General features: G+C 33.2%; 1 protein-coding gene across 2 annotated transcripts in view; it reads left to right on the top strand.

Annotated features, from left to right (window-relative positions):
* LOC133190387 (cadherin-99C-like) overlaps positions 1-25628 on the top strand; it is a 241959-nt gene that overhangs the window by 117163 nt on the left and 99168 nt on the right. The window contains exons 4-8 of one of the 2 annotated variants that reach the window (XM_061325992.1): positions 9062-9127; positions 9727-9834; positions 12879-12986; positions 13237-13350; positions 13707-13874. In XM_061325992.1, the coding sequence (XP_061181976.1) occupies positions 9062-9127; positions 9727-9834; positions 12879-12986; positions 13237-13350; positions 13707-13874 (564 nt within the window). Of the gene's footprint in view, positions 1-9061; positions 9128-9726; positions 9835-12878; positions 12987-13236; positions 13351-13706; positions 13875-15573; positions 15769-15872; positions 15999-16332; positions 16498-16613; positions 16826-17082; positions 17213-25628 lie in introns of both variants that reach the window. The other variant, XM_061325993.1, reaches the window with a different exon arrangement.

The raw sequence follows: 25628 nt of genomic DNA, 5'->3' as shown, positions 1-25628 counted from the left end.
TCTGACGTACTTTGCAAAAATACCCTGGGTAGTTTAATCTAAGTTATGATTTCTGAATTTTGAGAGGAAAGATATTGATAATTAGCATTTATACATATTTATGACCTCATGATACTGTAATTTGAAACTTTATGATATTCAGTTACCACACAAACTTATATTTAAATACCATGACAATACATCGGGATCGATATTCCACAATGGATCGTGTAGACTGACAATCAGTAAAGACAGAGTGAAATCTCTTTTGGAGGATTATTGGAAACGCGTTTAGCTCATGAAAAAGTACTTTGAAACTGTATGATATTCAGTTGACACACAAACTTATATTTAAATACCATGACAATACATTGGAATCGATATTCCACAAGGGATCGTGTAGACTGACAATCAGTAAAGACAGAGTGAAATCTCTTTTGGAGGATTGTAGGAAACACGTATTAATAATATGATAAAAAGTTATTTCTAATAATTTAAATTTAAATATTCATTTGAGGGTCAAGGAACCATATTTTCTTTGATTGTTAGATTCTTTCGCAGTCATACTATCAATGGATGCCAATTTTTCCTTGCAGGCAAATGCAATTACCATCATGCTAGTAGTAAATAAAAAGCTGACCATTATTAGATTTATTTACACCCTTAATGAAGCTCAAAGCAGGCGACACAAGCGTTCCTTGGAACACTCTAATTTTGACTATATGGTTTCTTTTTCCAAATAACTAGGTTCATGGCTTATTCAATAATTAACAAGAGACACATGGCCTTAACCTGAGTATAATGCAACACTGTAAACGATCAATAGACTTATAAAATAAAACAAAATAAAACAGATGAGGCTATTTTGCATAAAAAGCAAGAGAAATGTGATTATTAGGGTTGAATAAAATATAGTTTATCCTCAGTAACAAATCGTTAAGTAGATAGTTTACTAGCCTGCACTTGCCAGTGCTAATACACTCCCATTTGTCACTAACACTATGTAGATTAAACATAACAATTATGCACGATCACATATTGTAAACGCATCATTTTCTCTCACATTGGCTGCTGTTGGTCTTTGAAGAATATTTAATGTACAAAGATAAGGTATTTTTGTCTCATTTTGATTTAATTATTATTTATGGCTATCTGACCATTAAAAAATTCTGAAAGTACTTTTTGTATTAAACATTAAAATATCTTGTTTGATTCTTTTTTTAATTGACCTAATAATTGCATTATTTACAGTGATCAATTATTATAGGTGAATACTGAAGGAGAGTAACTTTTCTCGAAGAACAATTTTCCCTACAAGATCAATATAGCCCTGCCCAGCATTGGAACACTTAACCCAGTGGTCAAGAATTTCACAATTCTGGTAAAAACACCCTTTCACATTACAACTTCGTACTCTGTTTGCCTCCTAGATGTCCGGCAGCAGATAAGATTTTCAAAGAATTAATGCATTTTCGCTATGTAATTAAAAGAGTCCCGCCCTTACAACATAACCCCTGAACAAATGAGCCATTAATTCCACGTTATTGGATCCTTGCTCATAATAAATAAGTACTTAGTTATGTGAATTTCGTGGCCCCTGGGTTTCTGATGTTATGGAAACTGTTTATTGGAGAGACAACCTTGCTCATAAATACATGCACTTAGTATATTTTTTCTAAATACTTGGCAGCAGAGGAGATTATCAAAAAATAATGTATGATCACTATACGATCATTAGAGCCCGTCATAACACCTCAAACCCTGACCCAGGGGCCATGAAATTCACATTTTTATTGAAAAGGCACACTTGCTTGTCCTTACCATGCGCTTAATACGCTTGCTAAACACCCAGAAGCAGAGAAGAAGTTTGTCACAGAAAAAATGAATTTTCAGTATATATAACCAATACAGCCCTCCCTATAACAGGAAGTGTAAAAAGAAGCCCTAATATAGGGATCATGAAATTCATATTTTTTGAAAAGAAACACTTGCTTTTCTAACCATGCGCAAAGTACATGTATGTTTGCAAATACCCATTGTCAGAGAAGAGGGATTTTCAAAACCATGGATTTCACAATTTTGAAGACCACCCTAATTCATCGTAATCATGCACTTAGTATGTTTGCTAAATACACAGGGGTAGAATACCCTAAGAAATTATGCATTTTCACTATATAATCAATAGAGCCCAATGCTAACACCTCAACCTCTGACCCCGAGGCCTGAAATTCAAAGTGTCAAAAAAAAAATCGGAAGAGTCACCCTTGCTAATCATAACCATGCACTCTATTTGCTTAATACCCAGAGATATAGAAGAATCTTTTCAAAGAAATCATGCATTTTCACTATATACATTTGTAATCAATAGAGCCCCCGCCCTAACACGTCAGGGGACCATGAATCTCACAATTTTATAAGAAGCATCCATGCTCATCAAACCATGCACTTAGTTTGTCCGCTTATTAAAAATGGGTAAAGAAGAAGCTTTTCCAAATAATTGATATATTTTCACTATATCATCAATACGGCCCCACCCTTTCTCCAGGACTCCTGACCCTGGAGCCGTAAACTACACAATTTTGGTAGCGGTTCAATGCTAATTACGGGTGTGATCGTCATGATCGGGCAAACGGAAAAAATTCAAGGTGAAAATAATGGCATAACAATTCTTATGAAAAACGTAGGATCACCATTCTATTTAACGATATGTTGTATTTGCTAACAAGGTAATTGCATCGACTATAGAATTTGCAAAATGTTGAATTTAAAGGAAACTTTTTATATCCTTGTATCATCAACTTGTTTGTCAATAGCTTGCCTCGTTTTAGAAATTGTACGTACGAAGAGCATGCTCTTGCGTATCGAATCAACTGGGAGACATAAACTACATATGCAGGTGATATTGGTATATTGATATATAAGTAAGGGAAGTTAACGATAGAAAAATTGAAGTCATCGCGTTTATCATAAAGCTTATAATGAAGATTTGTTGTCAGACTGCCTTTTCTAGAAAAAATATTTAAAATATAAAACAGATGTATCAGACTCTTTGGTGTCTTTTATTTCGAATGCAAATGGATATATCGAATCAACGTAGGAATGAAAATGTTATTGTTAATTGATAAAACGTCGATATATCTAAATGTCAAGTTGAAGGCAAGAGATTTCTTCAGTATTTGCATACAAAAATAGGTCTACTATCGGTCTTGTAGAGTAGGCTTTCCCCTCTAAAATCCCCCCCCCCCCCGGAAAACTGGCTCTAGAGTAGGATTTCCCTGCGGAAAAATAGGCTCTAGATTAGGCTTTCCCTCACGGAAAAATGACTCTAGAGTAGGATTTCCCCTACGGAAATCCCACATCAGATTCAATTTTCCGAGGGAAATCTTACTCTGCCCTATAGTTATAGAGTGCGATTTCCCCCAGAGCCAATCCCCCCCCCCCAATAAAATACCATGATTGTACTTATGTATGAGGGTGGAGAGGGCGACACATTCAAAATGGCGACCAGTTCGTTTGAAACATACGAAGAATGAAAATTTCAAATCTCATTTTTCTCAGTAACTGTCCAACCAATTCTTTGAACCATTAAAATCTTTTTCTTTTTTATCTGGTCAAACTGGTTTAAAAAAAATGGAACAATGTAATCGTTTGGACAATTTTTTAACTGTATCCATGGAAACAAAAAGGAATTTTATCTTAAATGGATTTTTTTTTCCAATTGTATTTCAAAACTACATAAACATAGTATTGATGTGTAAGTGTCTCTCCAAGATTCTGGCGTTTAAATATCCAAAATAGCTGTCGTTGCCATGGAACTATAAATGGGTCATTAATTTCTTTTAAAAAAAAAAAGATTGATTAAAAAAAAAACTTAAAGAGTGTATTTGCTCTTTGCTTTCAAATCCAATATTACACCGCTGGGGTCGAAGGGATATATGCTTCGGCTTGCAAAAGCAGTGTTTCTTGTACTGTTTTGTTTTTGGTTTATGGCTTTTTTTTTAATATTTCCCTTTGAAAATACTACTCGATTCAAATACTCGCTAAATGGCTTGTGGAAATTTTAGAATTTTTTTCACACATTCCCTGTAAAAAGGATCTGTCCATAGAAGAAATACTGGGCCTTTAGAGGGCAAGCAAATAGGTGGCCTGATATACATTTTAAAATTCGTGAACAAACAGATACCGCTGCGCCGAGAGATGGTGTTGAGACATCTCGTCCTACGATTTTTTGAGTTACTAAGGAGATGGGTGAACATGACGAGCGATAAGCCTATAGTGTGACAAACATGAAGATGAAAAATTAAATTTCAATTATATCAAAATTTTCCTTGATATTTCGTCTAACATTAAAATATACTTTATGTAAAATCTCTACAATTTGTAAAAATCCCTCAAAGATTGAAGTTATTTGCCTGTGAAATATTAGACACACAGTAAAGCGGGCAAAAAGAGTCATTTTTGCATACTATAGCACTATTTTTCGATATGACTGGGTCTTCGCTCCACCTTTTTGAAAGTTAATCCTCAAAGTTTGCATAAAAATATACATTTTTTGGTTACCAAAAATATGGAGCAATGACACACTATACCTTAAAAATATACTTTAATGACATAACATTCGCTTCTTTTCGAGAAATAATTGAAGTCCATTAAGTCAAGGATCATATCACAAACATGATTTAAATGCCACTGTTCGACAGGACTTGTGTAGTCTAGTGCTTAGCTTGCTAGTCTCGAAAGAAAATTATACTCAGGATTTTTATTGCTAGGATTCGAACCCCACGAATACCACATTAATTTTTTTAATAAAAGAACACATTTTGCCGAGAAAATTTTCCTCAGAAAAGTTTTGTTTATCACAATTTCATAAATTTCAATAATGAGAACTTTACTCTAAATATTAAATTCACAAACTGAACATTATTTTTTATATTTCTGAAGCTATAGGCTTTCTGCATGCTATGTTCGCCCATCTCCTTTTACAATTTCCTATTAGTTAAAGTTTTGAGTTGAGAATCGATGATTTCAACTATATATTTTAAGATTTCATACTAAATTCGAGAATTCTTTAGTCGAAAACACTATATTTTCAGTAAAAAATCAGTTGACTTTCATATAAACTTTAAGCCAAAATATTGTTCATATTATTTAAGCATTGCTAGAAGAGGGAAAATCCTACTCTGAGAAAGAAAGAGGGGGAAATCTGGTTCTAGAGTGAGATTTCCCCTGGGGGGGATCTTACTCCAGAGTACAGATTCCGGGAGGAAAGCTATCTATGGGGGAAATCCTACTCTACAACATCAGTGTTTTCATACTTCGTATGTTTTAATGGAACATTGGCCATTTTGGAAAAAGGACACATAAAAATATCTTCTCCCCCATACATAAGTAAAGCCAAGTTATTTTATTGGGGGAAAATTGGCTCTGGGGGAATTGCACTCTATAATTATTAAACTAAATAGGATTTTCCCACAGAAAATTGAATCTGATGTGGGATTTTCGAAGGGGAAATCCTACTCTAGAGTCATTTTTCCGTGGGAGAAACCCTACTATAGAGCCTGTTTTCCCGGGGGGATTGTAGAGGGGAAAGTTTACTCTATAAGACTGGAAATAACGGGGCGCAATTATTACCCATAGAAATCCAACTGATTGTTGGAAGACTTGATCTCCAACAAAAACTATGCATAGATATTGTCAATCCGAAAATCAAGCACATTTTTTACATCAACTTCGGAGTAATGTGTACAATCAGAATGCTTTGACAAAATAATTTTTGCAAATGACTAATGAAAAGGTATGTAAATTTAATAGTTCTATTTTCATTGAAAAAGTAGTTGTTTATGATGTTAAAAGCCTGGACTTTAATTTATCGTGGAAAATGGCTGTATAAATTGTTGAAAAGTCGTACGTTTTGATGTCATTGATTTTGGTATAAAAAAAAATGCGATTTTAATTTTTTTTTCGAAATTCCTTGGATTTTTTAAGTAACCACATCTGATTAACACCACTTCTTGAATGTCATTGTACAGTTCTCCTGAAGTTTCTCCTTCACTGCTGTTAATAATTTGGTGAGGAGTAAGGAGAAGAGGCTTGTCAGAACATTACTGGGACCCCTATGTACTAGTATCTTCTGAATCCAGTATAGGTATGGTAATTCAAACTCAATTTGATTGTTGGAAATATTAAATATATTTAAAACTGACGCGTGATTTTGAAGAATTTCCTCCCTATAAAGCTAACTATGAATATAAGTTGGATTATTACATGCAGAATTAAATCCAAGTTCCTCTAAAATACAATTCAAATAATGAAACTTTCAACGTTAAATCTTTACGCACGACGACGAACAAAAGCGTCAATAAGTCACCTAAATGACCTAAAAAGAGAGAGATAAAGAGTAAAAACATACTAGTGTATTCAATTTCCTTATTCAGAAGAAAACCGTGAAATATATAGAGATAAGGAACAGTATTCAAGCTCATAAGTTCATCTCAAAATGCTATCTCAATTTTAAGATGCAGAAGCAGGACACGTTAGGGGTGCCTTTTACAATACTTTGGCTCTACTTTTACATATGTACAGTGAATTCGCAGGAACGTAAGATTTTTTTTATCATTGTTTTAACATATTTAAATTTAATTCAGTAATACACCTGAAGACAATTTTCCTAAAATTTAACTGATTTCAAATATTCCGCAAATGAATTAATACTTGTATGTTTGTATACCTTTGTATATCTATCACAGCATGCACTTCACCTGATCCTAACATTGCTGGATTTGTGTACGAGTCCACTTTTGCTTCTTTTGACCCAAATTCTGCACTCTATAGGACAGACACAACGATAGAGGGAATAAATCAGGGGACTGTGACAGCATCAGGAGTCAACATATCCTTTGTTAGATCAGCAGCCACTCCTACTGATCTTAACTTAGATAGTTTGTTTGAATTAGTAACTTTACCAGTGACAGATTCATCTTTTGGAAGTAGAACTTTTATCCGATTAAAGTCGGCAATCGACAGAGATGTAAGTTTCATAAATTACAATTCAAACCAAAATAATCATTTAAATTCTAAATTCTTAAAAATCAAATAATGGTAAAACTTAGCTAATTAGTATATACTGTAAATCACTTTATTTTTGCGACACCTTATTTACGGAGATTGTTAATTGGTATTTATAAGCGGGACAATTTTTCACGAACTGTGGTCAATACTCTATGTAATCTTTAATAATACAGTAAATAATATACGTGGATATGAAATTTTCATCAGCAGACAGTCCTGTGTAATTACACGAAAATGAAGTTTTCGCGAATAAAGTGATTTACAGTATACATGTGTATATACAGCTCAAAAAACTTTTTTCAAACTTATATATTTATATTTGCTATGTTTTTCTACTAAGCCAACTGTGAAATTGATTTGAATGTCATTTTCGTGTATACTCACGCGTAGAAAATCGCGTTAAAGTGACGTCACATTGAATACAGAGACGTTAATAAAAATATAACGATATTCATTTTGATTTGGAATTAAGCAATTTTATCATTATTTTAAATCCTTATCTGAACAATACTAGCAATCCGGCAAAGTTCCTTTGGCAGAAAAAATATACATTGCATCTGCTCACACTCTATTTTTGAACATGTAAAATGTAAATATAAGGAATGTTTTGAAGTTTAGTGTGAATTATTAGTGTGTAAATCACACAGACTTGCACGTAGGCATATTTTTCATGAAGCGCTAGCGCACTTCATGAAATATCCCTACGTGACAAGTCTGTGTGATTTAAACACCAATAACTCACACAAAACTTCAAAACATTCCTTAATAAATGCACATTTTGGAAATAAATATATCGCTGCTGAACAAAGGCGCAAACAAAAGATATGTTGAATTTTGCAATTTTATGAAAGTTTTTACGTTGATAATTGAAAATTTACCTTATAGCACTTAGTTTCTTTTTTCTAGAATTGCTCGAATAACAGCCTTAATGCAATTTGACATGTTATTAACTACGTTTTCACGGAACTGTTTAAACATTGAATTCTTATTTTTGGATATCGTCGGTCCTATAACCTGGCCGTGCCGACAAATTGAATACCGCGCATTAGAGTATAAGGTACTAATATTTTTCAGTAACTAGTGATGAGCATATAGCGTTTTTTAAGGTGAAAGAACATTATACGGTAAAGGCGCAGCCCTGTCCCATAAAAATCAAATTTTGAAAATCTCTTGAAATGTGCGCAATTGAATATTTTTAAATAAATAAATCTGAATTAACAATTCATCATTGATTTGAGGGAAACTAAAATCATTTATGTCTCTGTGACGTCACAAACTAAGTGTAATTCCCGTTAATTTTTAAAAAGGGAGAAAAATGCACAAATTTTGTTCAATTTTGACTTTAGTTTTCATAGAGCGCCAACCTGCTCAGGAACTATTTTTACGTATTTCATATATATCACCATTCTGCAACTTATATCAAAAGATAGAGTGTGAGCAGATGCAAATGTATATTTTTTCTGCCAATGGAACTTTGCCGGATTGCCAGTTTTGTTCAGATAAGGATTTAAAATAAGGATAAAATTGCTTAATTCCAAATCAAAATGCATCGTTTACATTTATCAAAGATCAAGACAAATGAAATACCCGTGTAAAATTATCAAGACAAATGAAATATACCCGTATAAAATTCCAGTCCTTTCTCATAATTTCCAGTAATAGACTGATTTTATTTTTCTGCAGCAAAAGTGGTCAAAATTTCGCGAAACTCGAAATGATGACGGAACGTCATAATCAGTTTTACTTGTGACGTAATGAGTTAGCAGTAGGCACATGGCACTTAACGTAGTTTTTGAAAATAGGTCCAAAATAGGCCGGCGACACAAAGAATGTTAAAGTCACAACAAACCTAGTGACATTAAAGTTCATTTGATATACATATACAACTGAAAACTAACCAATCCCTCATTGCATTGTTCTTACTGCAAGATTTTTTTTTTGTGTTGCTTGCCCTATGAGACTTGTTATAATGGACTTTCTTTTCTTACACTACACTTTTCTCTCATTTATACAGGGAAGTTCCTACATAGCTAGTGATGACCTTGACACTGTTGAATTTCAATTATCTTGTCGTTCTTTGGTAAGTAGTTTGTTAATTTGAACCTATATATTGACGGCTTATCTGTCACATTTTTATTAAGCAGTTATTAATCAAGGTTTTTTGATTCAGAAATACTTCACCCAAGGACACATAGGGAACAAGGAGCTACAGTACATATTCTTCTTAACGCTTAATATTGTTATGTTGTCATTTCTAAGTAGGTGATACTCAGGCCCGTACATGTAGCTAAAATTTCTAAGGGTGCAACTTTCCAAAACCTCTGACCAAAAGTGTGGGGGCCGGGGGGTACTTCACAAAATATCTGACAACCAAAAAAAAAGGAGAAAAGAAAAAAAATACTGTCCAAATCATGGAAATTGTCATTGCTCCACCTTACAACATCAAAAAGTAGGGGGGGGGGCAACCAGCATCTAAAGGAAAATTTACTACAGCAAACTACTATACTCAGAAAAGGTGGAGGCCCCTCTGCCCCCCCCCCCCCCCGCGTTTTACGGGCCTGATGCTATTCTCTATCTATATGTGCTCGCTAATTTCATTGTTCATCGATTATGATAAAAATATATTTGAAGCATTGTTTTTTTTCATAATAATTTCTTTCTTTGAAATCTCAATTGTAGAAAGATCCAACGCCAACAAAGTTTTTCCTGATGCAGCTGGAGATTCGGGATATAAATGATAATGCACCTATATTTAGAAATGCTCCTTATTCTGCTTCAGTTGATGAGGTTTGTCAAAATTACTACCCCCTTAATCATAATATAAGAACTATAACTCTCTATTCCCGTAAAAACTAAGGACAATCTCTGTGTTGTATTTAAGTGTGTGAAATTGTGTTTCATTTCATCAAAGCCTAGCTTTGAAGTGATACCTAACCTTTTAAAGATTCAATTCAGCTATGTTGTCAAATTTTATCAAGTTCAACTTGATTATTGAATTTAAAACCTTCAAATTATGGGATTAGAGAAGTCCTCAACTTATTTGATATCTGCATACTTAATACTTTATTATAGACCCCATTTTTTAAAACTAAATTGAAACGCTTTTTTTCTATAAGACATAAGGATGTATAGAAGAAATGAGTTATGTTCCTACTCGAATGATGTCATGACTAGTATCGCCAAACCCCTTAACTCGTCACTACCTTAACTCCGTCACTTTCGGGAAACTCCGCTCCGCGCTGTTTGTAAACGAATGCGATTGTGACGTCATTTTTTACATACTGAAAATCTACAATCAATTGTCGAGAAATTATGACAGTCAAGTTCAAGAATGCGTCAAAAATAAATAACAATTACACGTGATCTATCGATCTATCATATTTTATGTGAAATCAGTAAGCACTTTTTCCTTTATAATTATGCGCTATACCATCGATATCTCCGACATGTGCGTCAATATGCTCATTTTTACATGTCAGTCGTATTTATGAAGATCTTTGACAAAGGATTAATAAGACATACCATATTTAATATGGCTAAAAAGATTTTATTTTTCGTCTCAATAGAGAAATACCGACATCTTACGAACGAACGTAACCAAAAAGGGGATCGTTCATTGTATTCATATTTGCATTATTAAATTCTTCAATGTTATTGCGATTTCAAAAGATAAAATCCCCGCAGGATACCTCAAAACTACTTCTTATAGCCATATCATGAATCCGTTGGAAAAAAGCCCGTTCGTAATTTTTCGGTTGATAAGGCTTCTTCTTAGATACAATCCTTCGACGTAATTTTGCTCCAGTCTTTGCTCCCCCCCCCCCTTTCAGCTCTTTGATTTTTTTTTCATTAAATATTTCGGATTTCCAACGATTCGGCAGGAGCATTACTGTAGATTCCTAAATATACGCGAGGAATAAATTATCGCGTAATTACGCGAAAAGCACCACTCGAGAAATAAAATTACTCGCTTTTATTTTTATGGTGCTTTACTGTTATAAAATCTCTAGATAAATCACCCAGTCGCGAATTATTGTTCTCGCGATTTGACGCCCTTCGGCCATTTTGCGATATTAAGTACTCGCGTAAAATAAGGAATCTACTTAAGAGACATAATATGTTTAAAGAGACACTGTGACGGACAAACGGGAAAATATTTGACAGAAGTAAAATTTTTGCAAGACACATGCAAATTTTATTCAATTCTTGAAAGTATTACGTTTCAGAAAATTACAGGTTTCAGAACCTAAAATATCTACTTTTTGTGGAGAAAATTATAAGTAAAAATAATCTTAATTTGCCCCAACATGAAAAGAAAACTTAAAAGAAACACATGGTATTGACTCACTACGTAACTTTAAATGCGCCTCTGGTGCATCAAAATTGGCACCGTATATGATTTACATGTACAAAGTTTAGCCAGTAGCACGAACAAAAAGGCCATTGTTTTATGTTGTAGTTTTTTTTAACTCTCCCTCGCCCTCTGGATGCATTTTATTTTTCTGTAGCCCGTTTAAGCATTCTCTAGGTCTATGCCAGTTTTTCCAGGTACGAAACTTCATAGAATGTTGGAAAAGGAAACCCCTCCCCCTTTTTGACGCCAATTTCAAGTCCTTAATATTAACGTTTGGACTCTCCATATAAAATTTACGATAAAATTTCATAGAACTTACAGAATGGGGTAAAAATTGCAAATTTTACGGAACAATTGTGTTGTACCACATGCCTGAATTAACGGGATTTTTTTATGACAATTGCTCATATCATAAGTGTTTATACGATATAAAGTAAATTTTTTACCCAATCAAGTACAGCGTTACAAGCAAAATTAAACTATTAAAAAATAAAACATGATTTATGATTTATTCTATAGATAGAAAAGATGACGCTAACTAAATGTTATAAAGTTCATTGATGTACCTAAAGCGGTTTTAATTTTATGGCGCTAGTCCACAAACTTTTTGATAACCCCTCGTATGAGTGAAAAATTCTCCAATGGGATGTAAAACAACATACAGTTAATCAATCAATCCAGCATCACCTGCATGTGATGTGTATGTCTCCCAACTGATTCGATAAACAAGAACATGCTCTAAACACGATCAATTATTTATACCGAGGCAAGCTACTGAGAAATAAGTCCGTTTTGTTAACTTGATTTATGAGATTGATCATCGTCGGAAACCCACGGCTGATAACGCTTCGTTCCTCTCTCCATCAGAGATGGAGATTGATCACTGTTCGTAATCTTCACCTTTTATATAGAAATTGTAGAAAGAAAGCAAAATGCTATGAATTTATATATTTGTATAGCCTTTTAAATGCACAAGATGTAAATCTAATGCTGTTTACAAGGAAATTTTCGCTCCTGTTTTATTTTCGTCCCTTTCGCCCTTATTGCAGGTGAGCGAATTTGAAACGGGCAGATCACGAAACATTGTCGATTAATCAGAGCTACAGATTCTAAATGTTTGTAATAAAAAACGAAAATATATTAAAAGCCCTATACCTAAGAACTGAAGAATTAAATTAAATTAAAATATCACACTGTATCTTATAAATATTTAGCTTTGAGAGCTATTTTGTTTTAATAGATGTAATATGTTCAGAACTACCATCTATTAATTTCGGTTGAAATTCTATGATGAAAGAAAGAGGTATAATTCTTCCAGAGATTCTGGTCAGAAAAGTTATAAATCAATACGTGTATTTTTCGGGCTTTTGAATAACCTAAATGTTATTCTAATGGTTCCAGAAAAGAAAACCTGACATTAATCAAGAAATTTTCGAGAAGGGACCTACTTTAAAACTTTTTTAAAACCATATTTTAGTCAGCACCAGTTGGAACAACAGTGTATTCTGGGATAACAGCTACAGATCTGGATGCTGGAAGCAACAAAGAAATAGAGTATGCCATAGTTCCTGGAGATGGCAGTACTGTGAGTGTATACTTGTCATTTATTTTCCTCCTTTGATATTCCATAAAATTCTAGACGAGCTTTTAAAGGTGTTTTTCTGCAATGGAGCAATATTTTAGGAGTATCTGAATTTCAGGAATACTGCAGAAAAGGGGAGGGGCTTAAAATTGAGAGGAAAAAGTAAGAGAATGTACATGTAATGGAATTGTACTTTTTAAGTGTACATTTGTATTTATACAAACATAACATTACATAAAAAATATCTCTTTAGAATGATGGCTCAACCAGATTTGTACTTCCTATCACTTCAAGAGGAGAAATTGTTGTTGGCAATTCTTTAGACTTTGAATCTGTTCGGTCATATACCCTCACGATATCAGCAACAGTGAGTATCATATTTTAGAGCAGTATCATGATATCGTAATATACATGGTGTTTGAAAAGATAATTTAAATTAAATATATGTTGTATATTTACAGTTCTTTTAAATGATTCCATTAATTTATGTGAATCAGCATATATATTAGAAAAGAAATTACTGTTCCAATTAACTTTTCAAATTCATGAGTAGAGCAGAAGTTTCAATGATCGAGTATAAAGGATTTGGCTAAAGAAATTTTGTGTTGTATGATACCCTTATTCTACCCACCAGTACTGGAGTTGAAAATCTTAATATGATACTTATAACGTAAGATCTCTTCTGACCTAGACTTCGATTTATTGTGATTTTCCTTTATTTAGGACAAGGCCAGTAACGTTGCAGTCAGGAAACAGACTACCACCACCATCACAATTACTATAAATGATGTGGATGATCTAGGACCCAAATTTGTGTATTCCACCTGTTTTAATGTCAACAATGTTTGTTTTAACCCAACTTACACAACAAGTGTCACATCTGGGTCAACGGTTAGTTTCACAACTTTTTACAAGATTGAGTATGTAGCAGTAGGCTTGATATGGTAAAACAGATTTAAAGAGAACACAAATATTGAGAATTATTGCTTAAAAACTAATATTTTCTACCCTGTATTTTAAAAAAAATCGAGGTAATAAATTCAGAATATAATAAAGCAATTTCAGTTGTAAGATATCTTAAAGTGTTTTACTGTATTTCATCATAAAAAATTATGTAACATTCTTCGTTTGTAGGCTGGCACACTTGTATTCAACCCGGTACCCGTGGATCCTAGAAATCCCAATGCAGCAGTTGATATCATTGCAGAGGACAGGGATACTCTTAATGCTCCGATCACCTTTACAATACGACAAAGTAAGGACTAAGTGTTTGACTTTTTTATGTTGAGTAATATTTGAAATTAAAACATACATGCAAGACAGAATGTTACATCAACAGAGTTGTCATTAATTATACATTTCATTTTCAGACTGTTTTTCTTATTTGCACTGCTTTTGCCAGCACTTGATTGGCCACTAGAATAGTAAGACTGGCTTATAAGTAATGCAAGGTTCTTATACCGGTACATTAGGCAAAATTCCTAAAGCACCCCTGAATATTCTCAAATTTAAACAGAACATTTGCTTTATCGACACGCGTAAATTTAATATACAGCATTGCCCAATACAGTCGTATTTGCCGATGTATATGGTGTCAATACAAGAACCTTAAATGGTCTTCTTATTCACAAACCAATTTTTCGAAGCCGACTGAGCACTAATTTTTGCACTGATATGACATTGGTTACTACCGATTGTGGTCTGTGAGGTTGCAAGCGTAGTGGTATCACTTTTTCGCAGTAGATGAAGAGTGAATCTCTATCGTGTCGACTAGAAGTCACTCAGTACTTTGGTATCGGTATCCAGTCAAACACACTTCCGATAGCCACAGATTCGCAGTACAATCTTGAAATAGTCTTGTGGTGTACGTTGAATGCCCTAGCAACGTATAGAAGATATTTCATGTTTGTTTATATTTACTAGAAGAAACAAAAATCTCTAACCTTTTTTTTTTTTTTACAAACTAATCCAAAGAACACCCAGCAGAAAATATTCTGATTGCCCTACCATGGTCTTTTATGATCAAACATCGTATTCGATGTCAGTTATCTTCTGCGTTTTCAAACAGTTCTATTAAATGGTTACGCTTCATCTTACATTTGTATTCATTGATCTTTTTTTCAAGTTTTCTACGGTGTGCTCTAGCAATTTTGTGTAGTGTACACAATGTAATGAATCATTCTTATCATGCATTTTTCTCATGTTAATGTTTATAAAAAACTGAAGGACAAATGAAAACAGACATTGTCCAAATTTACTATGATTAATCGTCGTCAACACTTCTTATTCATTTTAGGATTTTTGACTAATTTACTACACTATGTAATCTACAGACAGTTTCTTTATGTCTTATCAGCCTTGCCATCTGGGTACCGAAACAGGTTCCAAGTGACCACGCAACAAGTTTCTGGCTCAGCAAACCGATATCGTGCCCTAGTAAGCCAGACAGCATCCGTTGATAGATCCCAAGTTTCTGAGCTTGAACTTTTCATTGAGGTTCATATTGTATTCCTTCATTTTGAAGTTCTTTTAGTCAGTGTTCATGCTTTCATGGTTGCAAATAAATTAATCCATAAGCTCTTTTACATAGGCTCAAGAAAATGTAGCTAACAGGTACTCCAACAGAGCTACAATAAAATTATCAGTTGCTGCAGCCAACAACAATAACCCAGTGCTAAGTGTACCTTTCCAAGGATACATTTACGAAAATTCACCAATTGGAACCATACCAAGGAATAATGATGGATCTAGTCTTTTAAGAATCTCTGTTACTGATCCAGACTTAGTAAGATGTTAATCAAACATAATATAAACACTGTATATACATGTATATTTTTTTCAAAAGATTTACTTTAAATTAGAGAACTGAAAAATGGTATTGAATTATAGATTGTAGGTGAGACTGGACAATACACTTTCACTGTCAACACAGGACTGTTTAGAGTAAACAGTGAAGGATATGTAGAAGCAGCTGCAGTAATAAACTATGAATCCACTCCAGTTGTCACTTTCACTGTGAGTTATTTAAAATACAACTGTTTTTTCTCTCCGATCTGGATATTTATTGTCAGTGACCTATAGCAACATAGCAAAGTTAATGAGTAATCTTTATACAATTTAGGGCATTGCTTCTGTTTTTTTTTTTAATTTTTGCATGTAACAAAATACTTGATAGTAAAAATTCATAAATACAAATTAATAGTTTGTAATTATTGTAATCAGTGATTTCAAATTAAGAAAATATACTGGTGTGACCTTTACAAGCTTCCATATTATGATGATATTATTTTATTGTGGGATGTCAATTACATGACTAATTAAGGTGTTTTATGTTTCAATGAAAATATAGGTGACAGGAACTGAAGTGGGAACCCAGAACCCAAGAAGTGGAACCGTGCAAGTCACTGTTAATGTCAGAGATCTTAATGACAACACTCCAGTATTTGGTGCACCGAGATACGTAGACAGTATTGTGGAGGGAGACTATACTACAAGCAATCAAGTTTTGCTGGATGTGGGTGAAAATTAATAATTAACACTTAATTTAAATTGCATAACTTTGTGTGCAGAATGAGCTATAAATAAGAAACAATAATAAAAGTTTATGTATTTTGAATTCATAAATTGTAGGTCTCAGCCAGTGATGCAGATAGCGGAGCAAATGGTGACATTGTATACACCATACAAAGTGTTTCAAACAATGGGGCTTCCAAGTTTTCAATACAGCCAAGCTCACAAACAGGAAGGGCAACTATAAGTTGTATAGGAAGTGTAGCAGAGGGGGAAATCTATGTCATCATGGTTGCTGCAACAGACCAAGGTCAACCTGTCTCTGAAAGAAGGTATATAAGTGTACAGTTTTTAAGGGAAAAGTGGTAATGGGGTGCATCATTTGAAAGGAGGGGAGAAGGGATGAAAAAGTTTGACACTGTGAAGATTAACAATCATTAAAATCCACAAGCAATTTTACACCATGTGTATTGATTTTCTTTTCTTTTTCTTTTTTAATTTTGAACTATAAATACATTGAACACTTCAAAATTTAGATATCTTATTCATTGACAAGAAATAGTCACTAATTGTAATTCTTTTGATGTAGGACTGCCACAGTACCAATGGAAGTGACCGTGACCCCATTAGGGACACGCCCACCTGTCATTGAGGCCCCTGCTTTTACAATTTATGTCAGCGAGGCAGTTCCAATTACTTCATCCGTATTCACTATTCCGGTATGTTTTGCTACCTAGAAAATTGCAAAATTAGTGTAGTTTTCTGGGTGCTTAATTCGTGGTTATTTTTTGGTGAGGGTGATTGATTTTAAACGTGTTAGATATTTAAATAGTGCTAGTATGCATGAGTAGATAAGTTATTTAAGCATTCGTTTTGTGTAAATGTGCAATTCGAAGGCTCAGATTCGTACGTTAGTTCTCAAACAAATGCTCCAAAAGTCTTAGAGCTCTTCGTCGAAGTCTTAATCTAACAACCCGGTTAATGGTTTAGCTGATGCGGTGAGTTTATTTAAATCCGACATTGACTCGCAATTTGCCTCTCCGCCCAAGAATTTTTTTTTTCAGAACAAAAATTTAAAGAATAAAGCTTCTGTTATTCAAAGTAACGGTAACAGGTTTTATGAAGAGATTATGGAAGACATTGAAATCATTTCTACTATTCTTAAAGACAGTTCAGCGACCTCCGTACTTAATATAATAATATTAAAGAAAAGCAAAAAAAAAAAAAAAAAAAAGAAAAGAAAAGAAAGAAAGAAACAGACTCATCAGAATCGCCGACGGTAGTCCTGTAGGTTGGAAAACAGTCGGGGAATAGATGTTTGCCATAGATGTCACTGGAAAAGTCATTGCCCACTCAACTACTCACAATTCTCCACAGGGGTGCAGGAACAAGTGCAAAAGAGGAATAATAACAATAACTATTGTTCAAGCAAGTCTGGTATACCCAATATTTCTGATAGCATGAGATTCATTTGTTGACTTTTGAAAATAAATGTAATATTAATCAGATTAAAGGCAGAGTTTAAAAAAAGATTACAGGTATTTCATAAACGTTTCTTTTGGAAAAACATAGAAATTTAGGATACTTTTTTTAATTATTGAATACGGTTATTATTTTTATTTTCATTCATCAATGCAATAGGGGAATAATAAATCAGCTATAATGAATGATGATTTTGTTTCAGAAGCTCTTCACTGATTAATTCGGGCAGAAAAAATAGTTCAGGTAGAAGAAAAGCTGTATGTGATCAATCCCTTGAGTGTTGCAAACAATGAGGAAAAGAAAAGACTAACTCAAGATCTCAGTTTCTTCAATTATTTCATAAAGAAAGAAAACGCAGAATCTAGTGAAGTGAAAGTAATAAAAAGTTATGGCCAAGTCGCACATACATCTTTGCCATCAGTGCTTTCTCTAATTTTCGTTTAGAAGTGAGGGTGTTTAACGAAGAAAGCTGAACAACTTCAGATTCATCCCTCAAAGCTTCTGCCATTTTCTCGCATCGCTCTTGGCATCGAATGAAGTTTTTCCGGGTCTCATGGCCACGAGTGGACTTAGGACCCTGAAGTTTTGTAGATGTGCTCTTGGGGAAGATAAGCGATAAGTGTTAATTGTGCTTTTATTGAGTTCACCAAAAGCTAGACCAGACGGAATTTCTGGGCGTGATAACGGAAAGGTAAGAACAAGCCGATTTTGGATTTGATTAGGACAAACCAAAAGACGTACATTGTATTTATTACAAAAAATTCCCGAAGCTTCTGAGAATTCTTGGGGCCTTAGTAAATCAGTTCTTGCACATGTAATGCACTACATGTATTCTTTCACGTTTTCATTAAGTAAAATTTATTGATAATTCAAATAAATGTTCAAATACTATTTTGTTAACTACTTTAAGGCGAATGGCAACTTAACAGACTTAGATATTTCTCATGAAAAAAGAGTTGTTTTAATCGATGTATCATATGTCATATATACCACACTGCGCTCGATCGCTGCAAAAAGACGAACTCAACTTATCCAGATCTTACTATAGGTATCTTAATAGTGTGTGTTATCAGCCTTAACCTTAAAATTTCTCAATTTAACGAAATCAAAAGCTAATCATATGTTATGAAGTTTGTTACTGAATAGACATCTATTACATCTTTTTTTATGTTTGGAGCTGGTCCCTTCAAACTGTAACGTCAGCCGTCGATTGTGAAAGGTATGGTGGCATATTTATGCCATCCACATAATTTTTTTGTCAACATACATATCATGTCAAGTCAAGACAACTATCTCGCCAAGTCATAATAACTTTCTGGTTTGTCGACAAATACCGACTTTTATCTTGTCCAGTCAAAATAAGCTATCGTATTTTTACTCATGATGCAAGATAAGTTGTCTCGTCATGTCAAGATAGCTATTGCAAAAAATGTGATAGCTTATCTTGACTGGACAAGATATAAAGTCGGTATTTGTCGACAAACCAGAAAGTTATTATGACTTGACAAGATAGTATCTTGACTTGACATGATATGCTATGTTGACAAAAAATTATGTGGATGGCATAACTATGCCACCATATGAAAGTAAGCCTCTTTGACTTTTAGACACATATACATTCTCCCATTCTTTGATTTTCAGACTGATTTCTCACCTGGAAAAAAGTCAAACTTCTTCAGACTTGGAGATACTATCAAACTCTGTCGTATACAAGAGCAAGAAAGACTATCCTTTCTGCGCTAGAAGAAATTGGTTAAGATAGATTAAAAAAAAATGGTTTTCATACTGTAGACGCAATTTTTTTTTAAGCATGGGATTATTTTACGCTTTGAATACGCAGTCACCAAAGCTTCGGTGTAAATTTGTCTTAAGGTTTTGCCAAAGGTCAAGATGTCCAAAAATTTATTTTTACAATAGCTCCAAAACTATGTGAGGTATAAAGTTAAAAACTTTTACAGTTTATAAATATATCATTAATTAACAGATAGAAAGTACCACTTGAAAACAAGTATTTAAAAAAAATATATTTTTTGAGAAAAAAAATTTCAAAAAATTTGCATATTTAAAAAAAAAAAATGCACCTGCTTAATTCTGTACTTTAAGTGAAAACCATCATTGCAGAAATAATATATGTTTATGAACGAAGGGCAAGTTGGACGTGAATGGTCTCTGAAAGGCTGTTATTGAAAGCATGACATGTATAAAGACAAGACCCCTATAAAATACGCCATTTGTAATGTACTTTCGGTTTCAAATCTTAACATTTGGACAAAATAAACATGGAAAACAACTTTCCAGAGGCTATTCCAACTTGCCCTTCATTGATAAACATATAGTGTTTCTGCAATGATGGCTTTCAGTAAAAGTACGGAATTAATTAGGTGTATTTTTTAAAAATATATGCATTTTTTTAAAAAAAATTTCTCGACAAATACTTTTTTTAAGTATTTGTCATCAAGTGATATTTTCTATCTGTTAATCAATGATATATTTATAAACTGTAAAAGTATTAACTTTATAAACCACATAGATTTGGAGCTATTGTAAAAATAAATTTTTGGACATGCTGACCTTTGGCAAAACCTTAAAGTCCATGTAAGACATACAGTGGAACTCCAAGAAATATGCATAATTTTCTACCCACGGAATCGAACAGAAATTATGATTCCGCGGTATTATGATCTTATGGGAAACAGTACGTTTACAGTAGTTATGATCAGGGGTCGCAAAGGCTGTCGCAGGAATAAATGACATTATTTTTAAAATAACATGATAGGTGCAAGTCTGAAAGGGCTTAAGATGGCTATGTCGAAGAAATTGAAAGATTAAGTGTTTTAAAAACTTACGTATTTATTTATACCAAACCGTTATTTCTTCTTTATTTTTCAAAATCTGAGAGCTTCGCCTCCTATCCTATATGATGAGTTGTCTTACGTGGAAAAATGTTCGTTTGAGTGAAACGAATTAAGAACATAAATGTGTTTTTCATTTCTTGTGTTTTGATATGGTTGATTGATTTCATGCGTGGATCTAGAGGGGGGGGGGGGTCCAGAACCCCGGGAATTTGCATAGTTATTGAAAGTATACACTGAAGCAAATTAAAAATGACTTTGGACCTCCCTGGAAAACGTGGACCCCACCATCACTTCCGCGAAATAGTGTTTTTTCACGTTTGGGAAATGAATTTTACGTGTTTTTTTATTTTTATTTTTTTTTCCCTTTTTTTTCTTTTTCTTCTTTTTTTATTAATATTTTTTTTGGCTAGTCAAGCAATTTTCAATTTCCTGGGTTTAATACTTTTGAAAGGGAATTTTTTTTTTTTTTTTTTTTTTTTGCTTGTCAAGGAATTTTTAGTTGGATTTTTTTTTTGACAGGGTGGACCCCCCCTGGAAAAAATTCCTGGATCCGCGCCTGGATTTTGTAAGAGATTGGATACTCAAAAATACATCACTTAATAATTTTAAAACAAATGTCTACGGTTTTGAAAATACCGCTTTTTTTATTGTGAACTTCTTTCTGCTTTTTACAAATGTAAAAAAGTTATACGAATTTGTAGTTTACAGAGAGACCAATTTTAACGGAATTCATTCAAATTGGAACAATGATCTCTTTCAATATGATTCTAAACCTCTCTTTATTTTGAAAACTGGAGAAAAAGTGATATTCTGTATATCAAAGATATATCTGATAATAAATGCTATAATATTGAAGATTTTCGTAACATACTAGTAGAAAAACATATTCTGTGAATATATCAGGATAAAGAAGGCACTCCGAGAGTACAAAAACAATTTTGATTGTACATGTGCAAAATGTGTTAATATAAAAAAAGCGAAGTGCTACTTTTATGTAGAGATAATATGGTAAGATCTCAAGAAAACCTGAAAAGTCTTTTCTATTATTCAATTTTTGTTAACACAAAATTTCAATGACCAGTTTATGAAAATGTGTGACAAAAGACTATTGAATTACGTGATATTAATGTCTGGGAGAATGTATATGTGTCTAAAATTATGTATATATATATGTATGAAAAAAATGTTGAATTTAATCATAAATTGTTGAATTACATATCAATTAATATAAATGTAAGTAAATGGAACAAAGAATGTAAAACCTTTTCTTTTTCTTTTTTTTCTTTTTTTTTTTTTTACATTATATGGTTATTGAAGACATTGAACATCTCAAGCGTAAACTATGTAAAAATATTCGGAGGAAAATTTGTTTGTTTTAAAGTTCTGAAACCACATGGAAAATATTGGTTTTTACATTGAAATCAATTCAAAACAACTAGATTGAATAATTTTTGGTCATTTATTTTTTTAAGATTTATAAATATAAAATGAAATGTTGACTCCAAAACGAAAACATGTCCATGAAAAATTTTCGAAATAAGATTGGGGAAAAAAGTGTCTGTTTACAAAACTTTATACTAAAGAAAATACCTGTGATAACTGATAACATATCTAGAAGCAGGGAATTATTTGTGAATTTGATATATTTTTATATGTTCTTGTATTTATGTATTTCTGTACAATTGAAGAATTAATATATTGTTTTAATAAAAGAGAGAAAAAAGTGCTTAGATATTTAAATAAAAGCTAGTAGGCATAAATACACAGGTAAAATTGCAACGTATGTTCAACATACGTTAGGATTTTCATATGTTGAACATATGTTAAACACATGTCAAACATATGGTAATCCAAACGTATGTTTAACATATGTTCAACACATATGTTAAACATATGTTTTAAACATATGTTAAACATAATGTTGATCCGAAACATATGTTTAACATATGTTGGGGTTTTCCTATGTTCAACATATGTTTAACATATGTTCAACATATGAAAATCCTAACATATGTTGAACATACATTAAATAATAAATGCTGGCTTAATGCACTACTTGGCCATTAGCTTGAAATTTGTTTCTTTCCTATAATCAGTGTATTAAATGGAAATTACCATAATCCAGTTTTTGCTTTAATAATTGAAGAATGTCATCCAAGTTCTCCATGTACCATAAAATTTGGTGTTCATGGCCTTACTAAAACCCCATACTTCATAATGGAACTTCATAAGTAAAATGGATTTGACAATTTTTGTTAAATGCATCTAATTTACAATCGATACATAATGTTTGTATATTTTAGGAATGACTCTAATTCTTGGCCAAATTATTCGAGTATAACGTGGTTATACTTGAATAAATTTCGTTGCATTTTATTAGTTCAAATTTGCCGCTCAATAATACAACCGTAGTAACGGAAGTGATGGGAAGCGAGAGGAGGTAAAAACTGATACATAGGCCTAGCAGCTTTGTTGTTTGTTTACATGTGGTAAGATCGAATTATTGTTTGAAGTTAAAGGTACATTTATTAAATCTGGAATTTTCTATGAATCCCTAGGACTGGAAATGAGAGGATTGTATGGATACAGATGATTCAGCTGGTTGTCAGGGGGGGGGGGTGTTCCCATACCAAACCAAGTTATACAGAAATAATTTGTGTTCCTTTTTGGATATTAACCAATCAGAGGCTAGAATACAAACAAAATTAAATTATCTGACAATAACACTATACATGGCTTTGTGGCCTTTTCCCAAAGGTTAAATGATCCATTTTTACAAAAAATGACTCCAAGACATGTATAATTGTCAACGATTTTTCTTTATCATTATCTTCAAACCTAAATGAAAAGTCTACAGTTGATCTACCTATGTAGAACATTTACAAGTGAAATTTGTTAAATAAGTATATCCTGTGTTCTTCATTATGTTTAATAGATAATTTACGCTTTGATAAATTTTGTTGCTCAACTCGAGCTGAAGTGATTATATAGGTCATTCTACAATTTCCTCTGTAACAGTCATGGAAAAATGAGCATGGACATTCCAATAGTACAGATGGAACATAGTCATAGTTCAAAGTAAGTTCATGCAATGGACAATCCAGGAAAGGATCAGTGTGATCTAATTCCTGGGCTTTCTGTACACGGACCAACGTCTGCTTGGTACTAAATTCAACCCCCCCCCCCCCCAGTGAAGATACCATGACACGTGTCCTGGAAAGACAAAATCAGAAATGTGTTAATCTCAACTGGTCAAAAAATTTAAAAAAAAACCTTTTAATCAAACACTAAATCATATTTTCATTATGTACGACTCCGTTAGCAAATAATTAGTAGTATATTTTAGAGTCCTTTAAACATAAATATGTTCAATAAATGAAGATACAAAATATCCTTCACAACTTTGCATTGCCAGCAGTGGTTGAACACTATACTTTATCATTTTGCCTTCTCCATATGCAGTACATATCATTCATGTAATAAATTTAACTTTCAAAACATGAATGAAAAAGTTCCTTCAGGCATAATGTATTAGACCTCTTGACCAGTTAAAATGTTAACACAGAAATGAACAATGTAGCTCTGAAGCAGTTTCATACAGGTATGTGGAAAGATAGTTGCAAATGTAAATATTTAAACTTAAGGTTAGAAATACAACTTACGCCATTGCTGTTCTTGTATCTCACCCAGTCACCACTGTTGATGAGATCCAATGACTGTGTTGTTACACTCTGGCTTTTATGATATGTTGCAGTGTTGTCTAATCCTATTTGACAAGAAATCATTGGGTCATCATTCATAATGGAGTATTTCCTAATATGACCATTGGAGTGTCTCTCAAATTTTGAAAGCTCTCCTACTGTTTTTTTGCTGTCTTCTTTTAATCCCAGGAAAGACTTTACAGATGGCTCCGAAGCAGCTTTTAAAATACATTCTGCAGCTTGTGTCCTGTAAAGAGTTTAGACACTGATAAATATAAACTTAATATGTTTGACGTTTCTGTATATGTACATTGTAAGTGAGAAATTACAAACACTCTTCAAATCAGAATAAGTTTCTACCAAGTGTCATTTTCTTTAAAGTAACCACCAGTGATGACATGAGAACAAAGAATGTGCTGTGCATATTTCGCAGCAGTATCCCGACTGCGGGCTTTTTTGATTTTGTAGAAAAATCTTATCCCTATAGGTCATTAGTTTTGTGTGAATGTGCCATTCAAAGGCTCAGATTCATTAGTTAGTTCAGCTGTGTTTAATTTTCCCCATCTGTCCCTTTTCAATGTAATATATTACTAATAGTAATGTATATATTGGTAATAATAATTATTTGAGTTGTTTTTCTTGTTTGGCGTGATATGTGAATTTGAGGTTGGCGTAGAATGGTAGTGTGATGACATTGGTTATAATCACCCGCTTGGCGCAGTGGTTAGAGCCTCTGCTATAGAGTCGCGGAGTAAGGAGTTGATCCTTACGTCGCAGGTTCGAATCCCACTGTGGGACGTGGAGACCGGTCCTTCGGATGAGACCGTATAAACCGAGGTACAGTGTCACAGTAGGTGCTGGCACGAAAAAGATCCCTCACTGCTCAATGGCCGTAAGTGCCAAGTATAGGACAAAATTTGCAGCTCTCCACTGGCAAGTGGTGGCGTCTCCATATAAATGAAAAATTCTCGAGAGGGACGTTAAACAACATACAAACAATTTATTGCTTATATTTTTACTTTGACACAAAGGAGTATAAAGTATCATATCTAGGATGATAGATTTTCAATTAAGCACAAATTTTTTTTTTTCTGTTA

Source organism: Saccostrea echinata, unplaced genomic scaffold (assembly GCF_033153115.1).
Source record: "Saccostrea echinata isolate AGI-Se365-2 ecotype Australia unplaced genomic scaffold, CSIRO_AGI_Sech_v1 ptg000022l, whole genome shotgun sequence".
Taxonomy (NCBI): Eukaryota; Metazoa; Mollusca; class Bivalvia; order Ostreida; family Ostreidae; genus Saccostrea; species Saccostrea echinata.
Note: the sequence above shows the minus strand (reverse complement) of the source record. Positions and strands in the feature narration are given on the sequence as shown.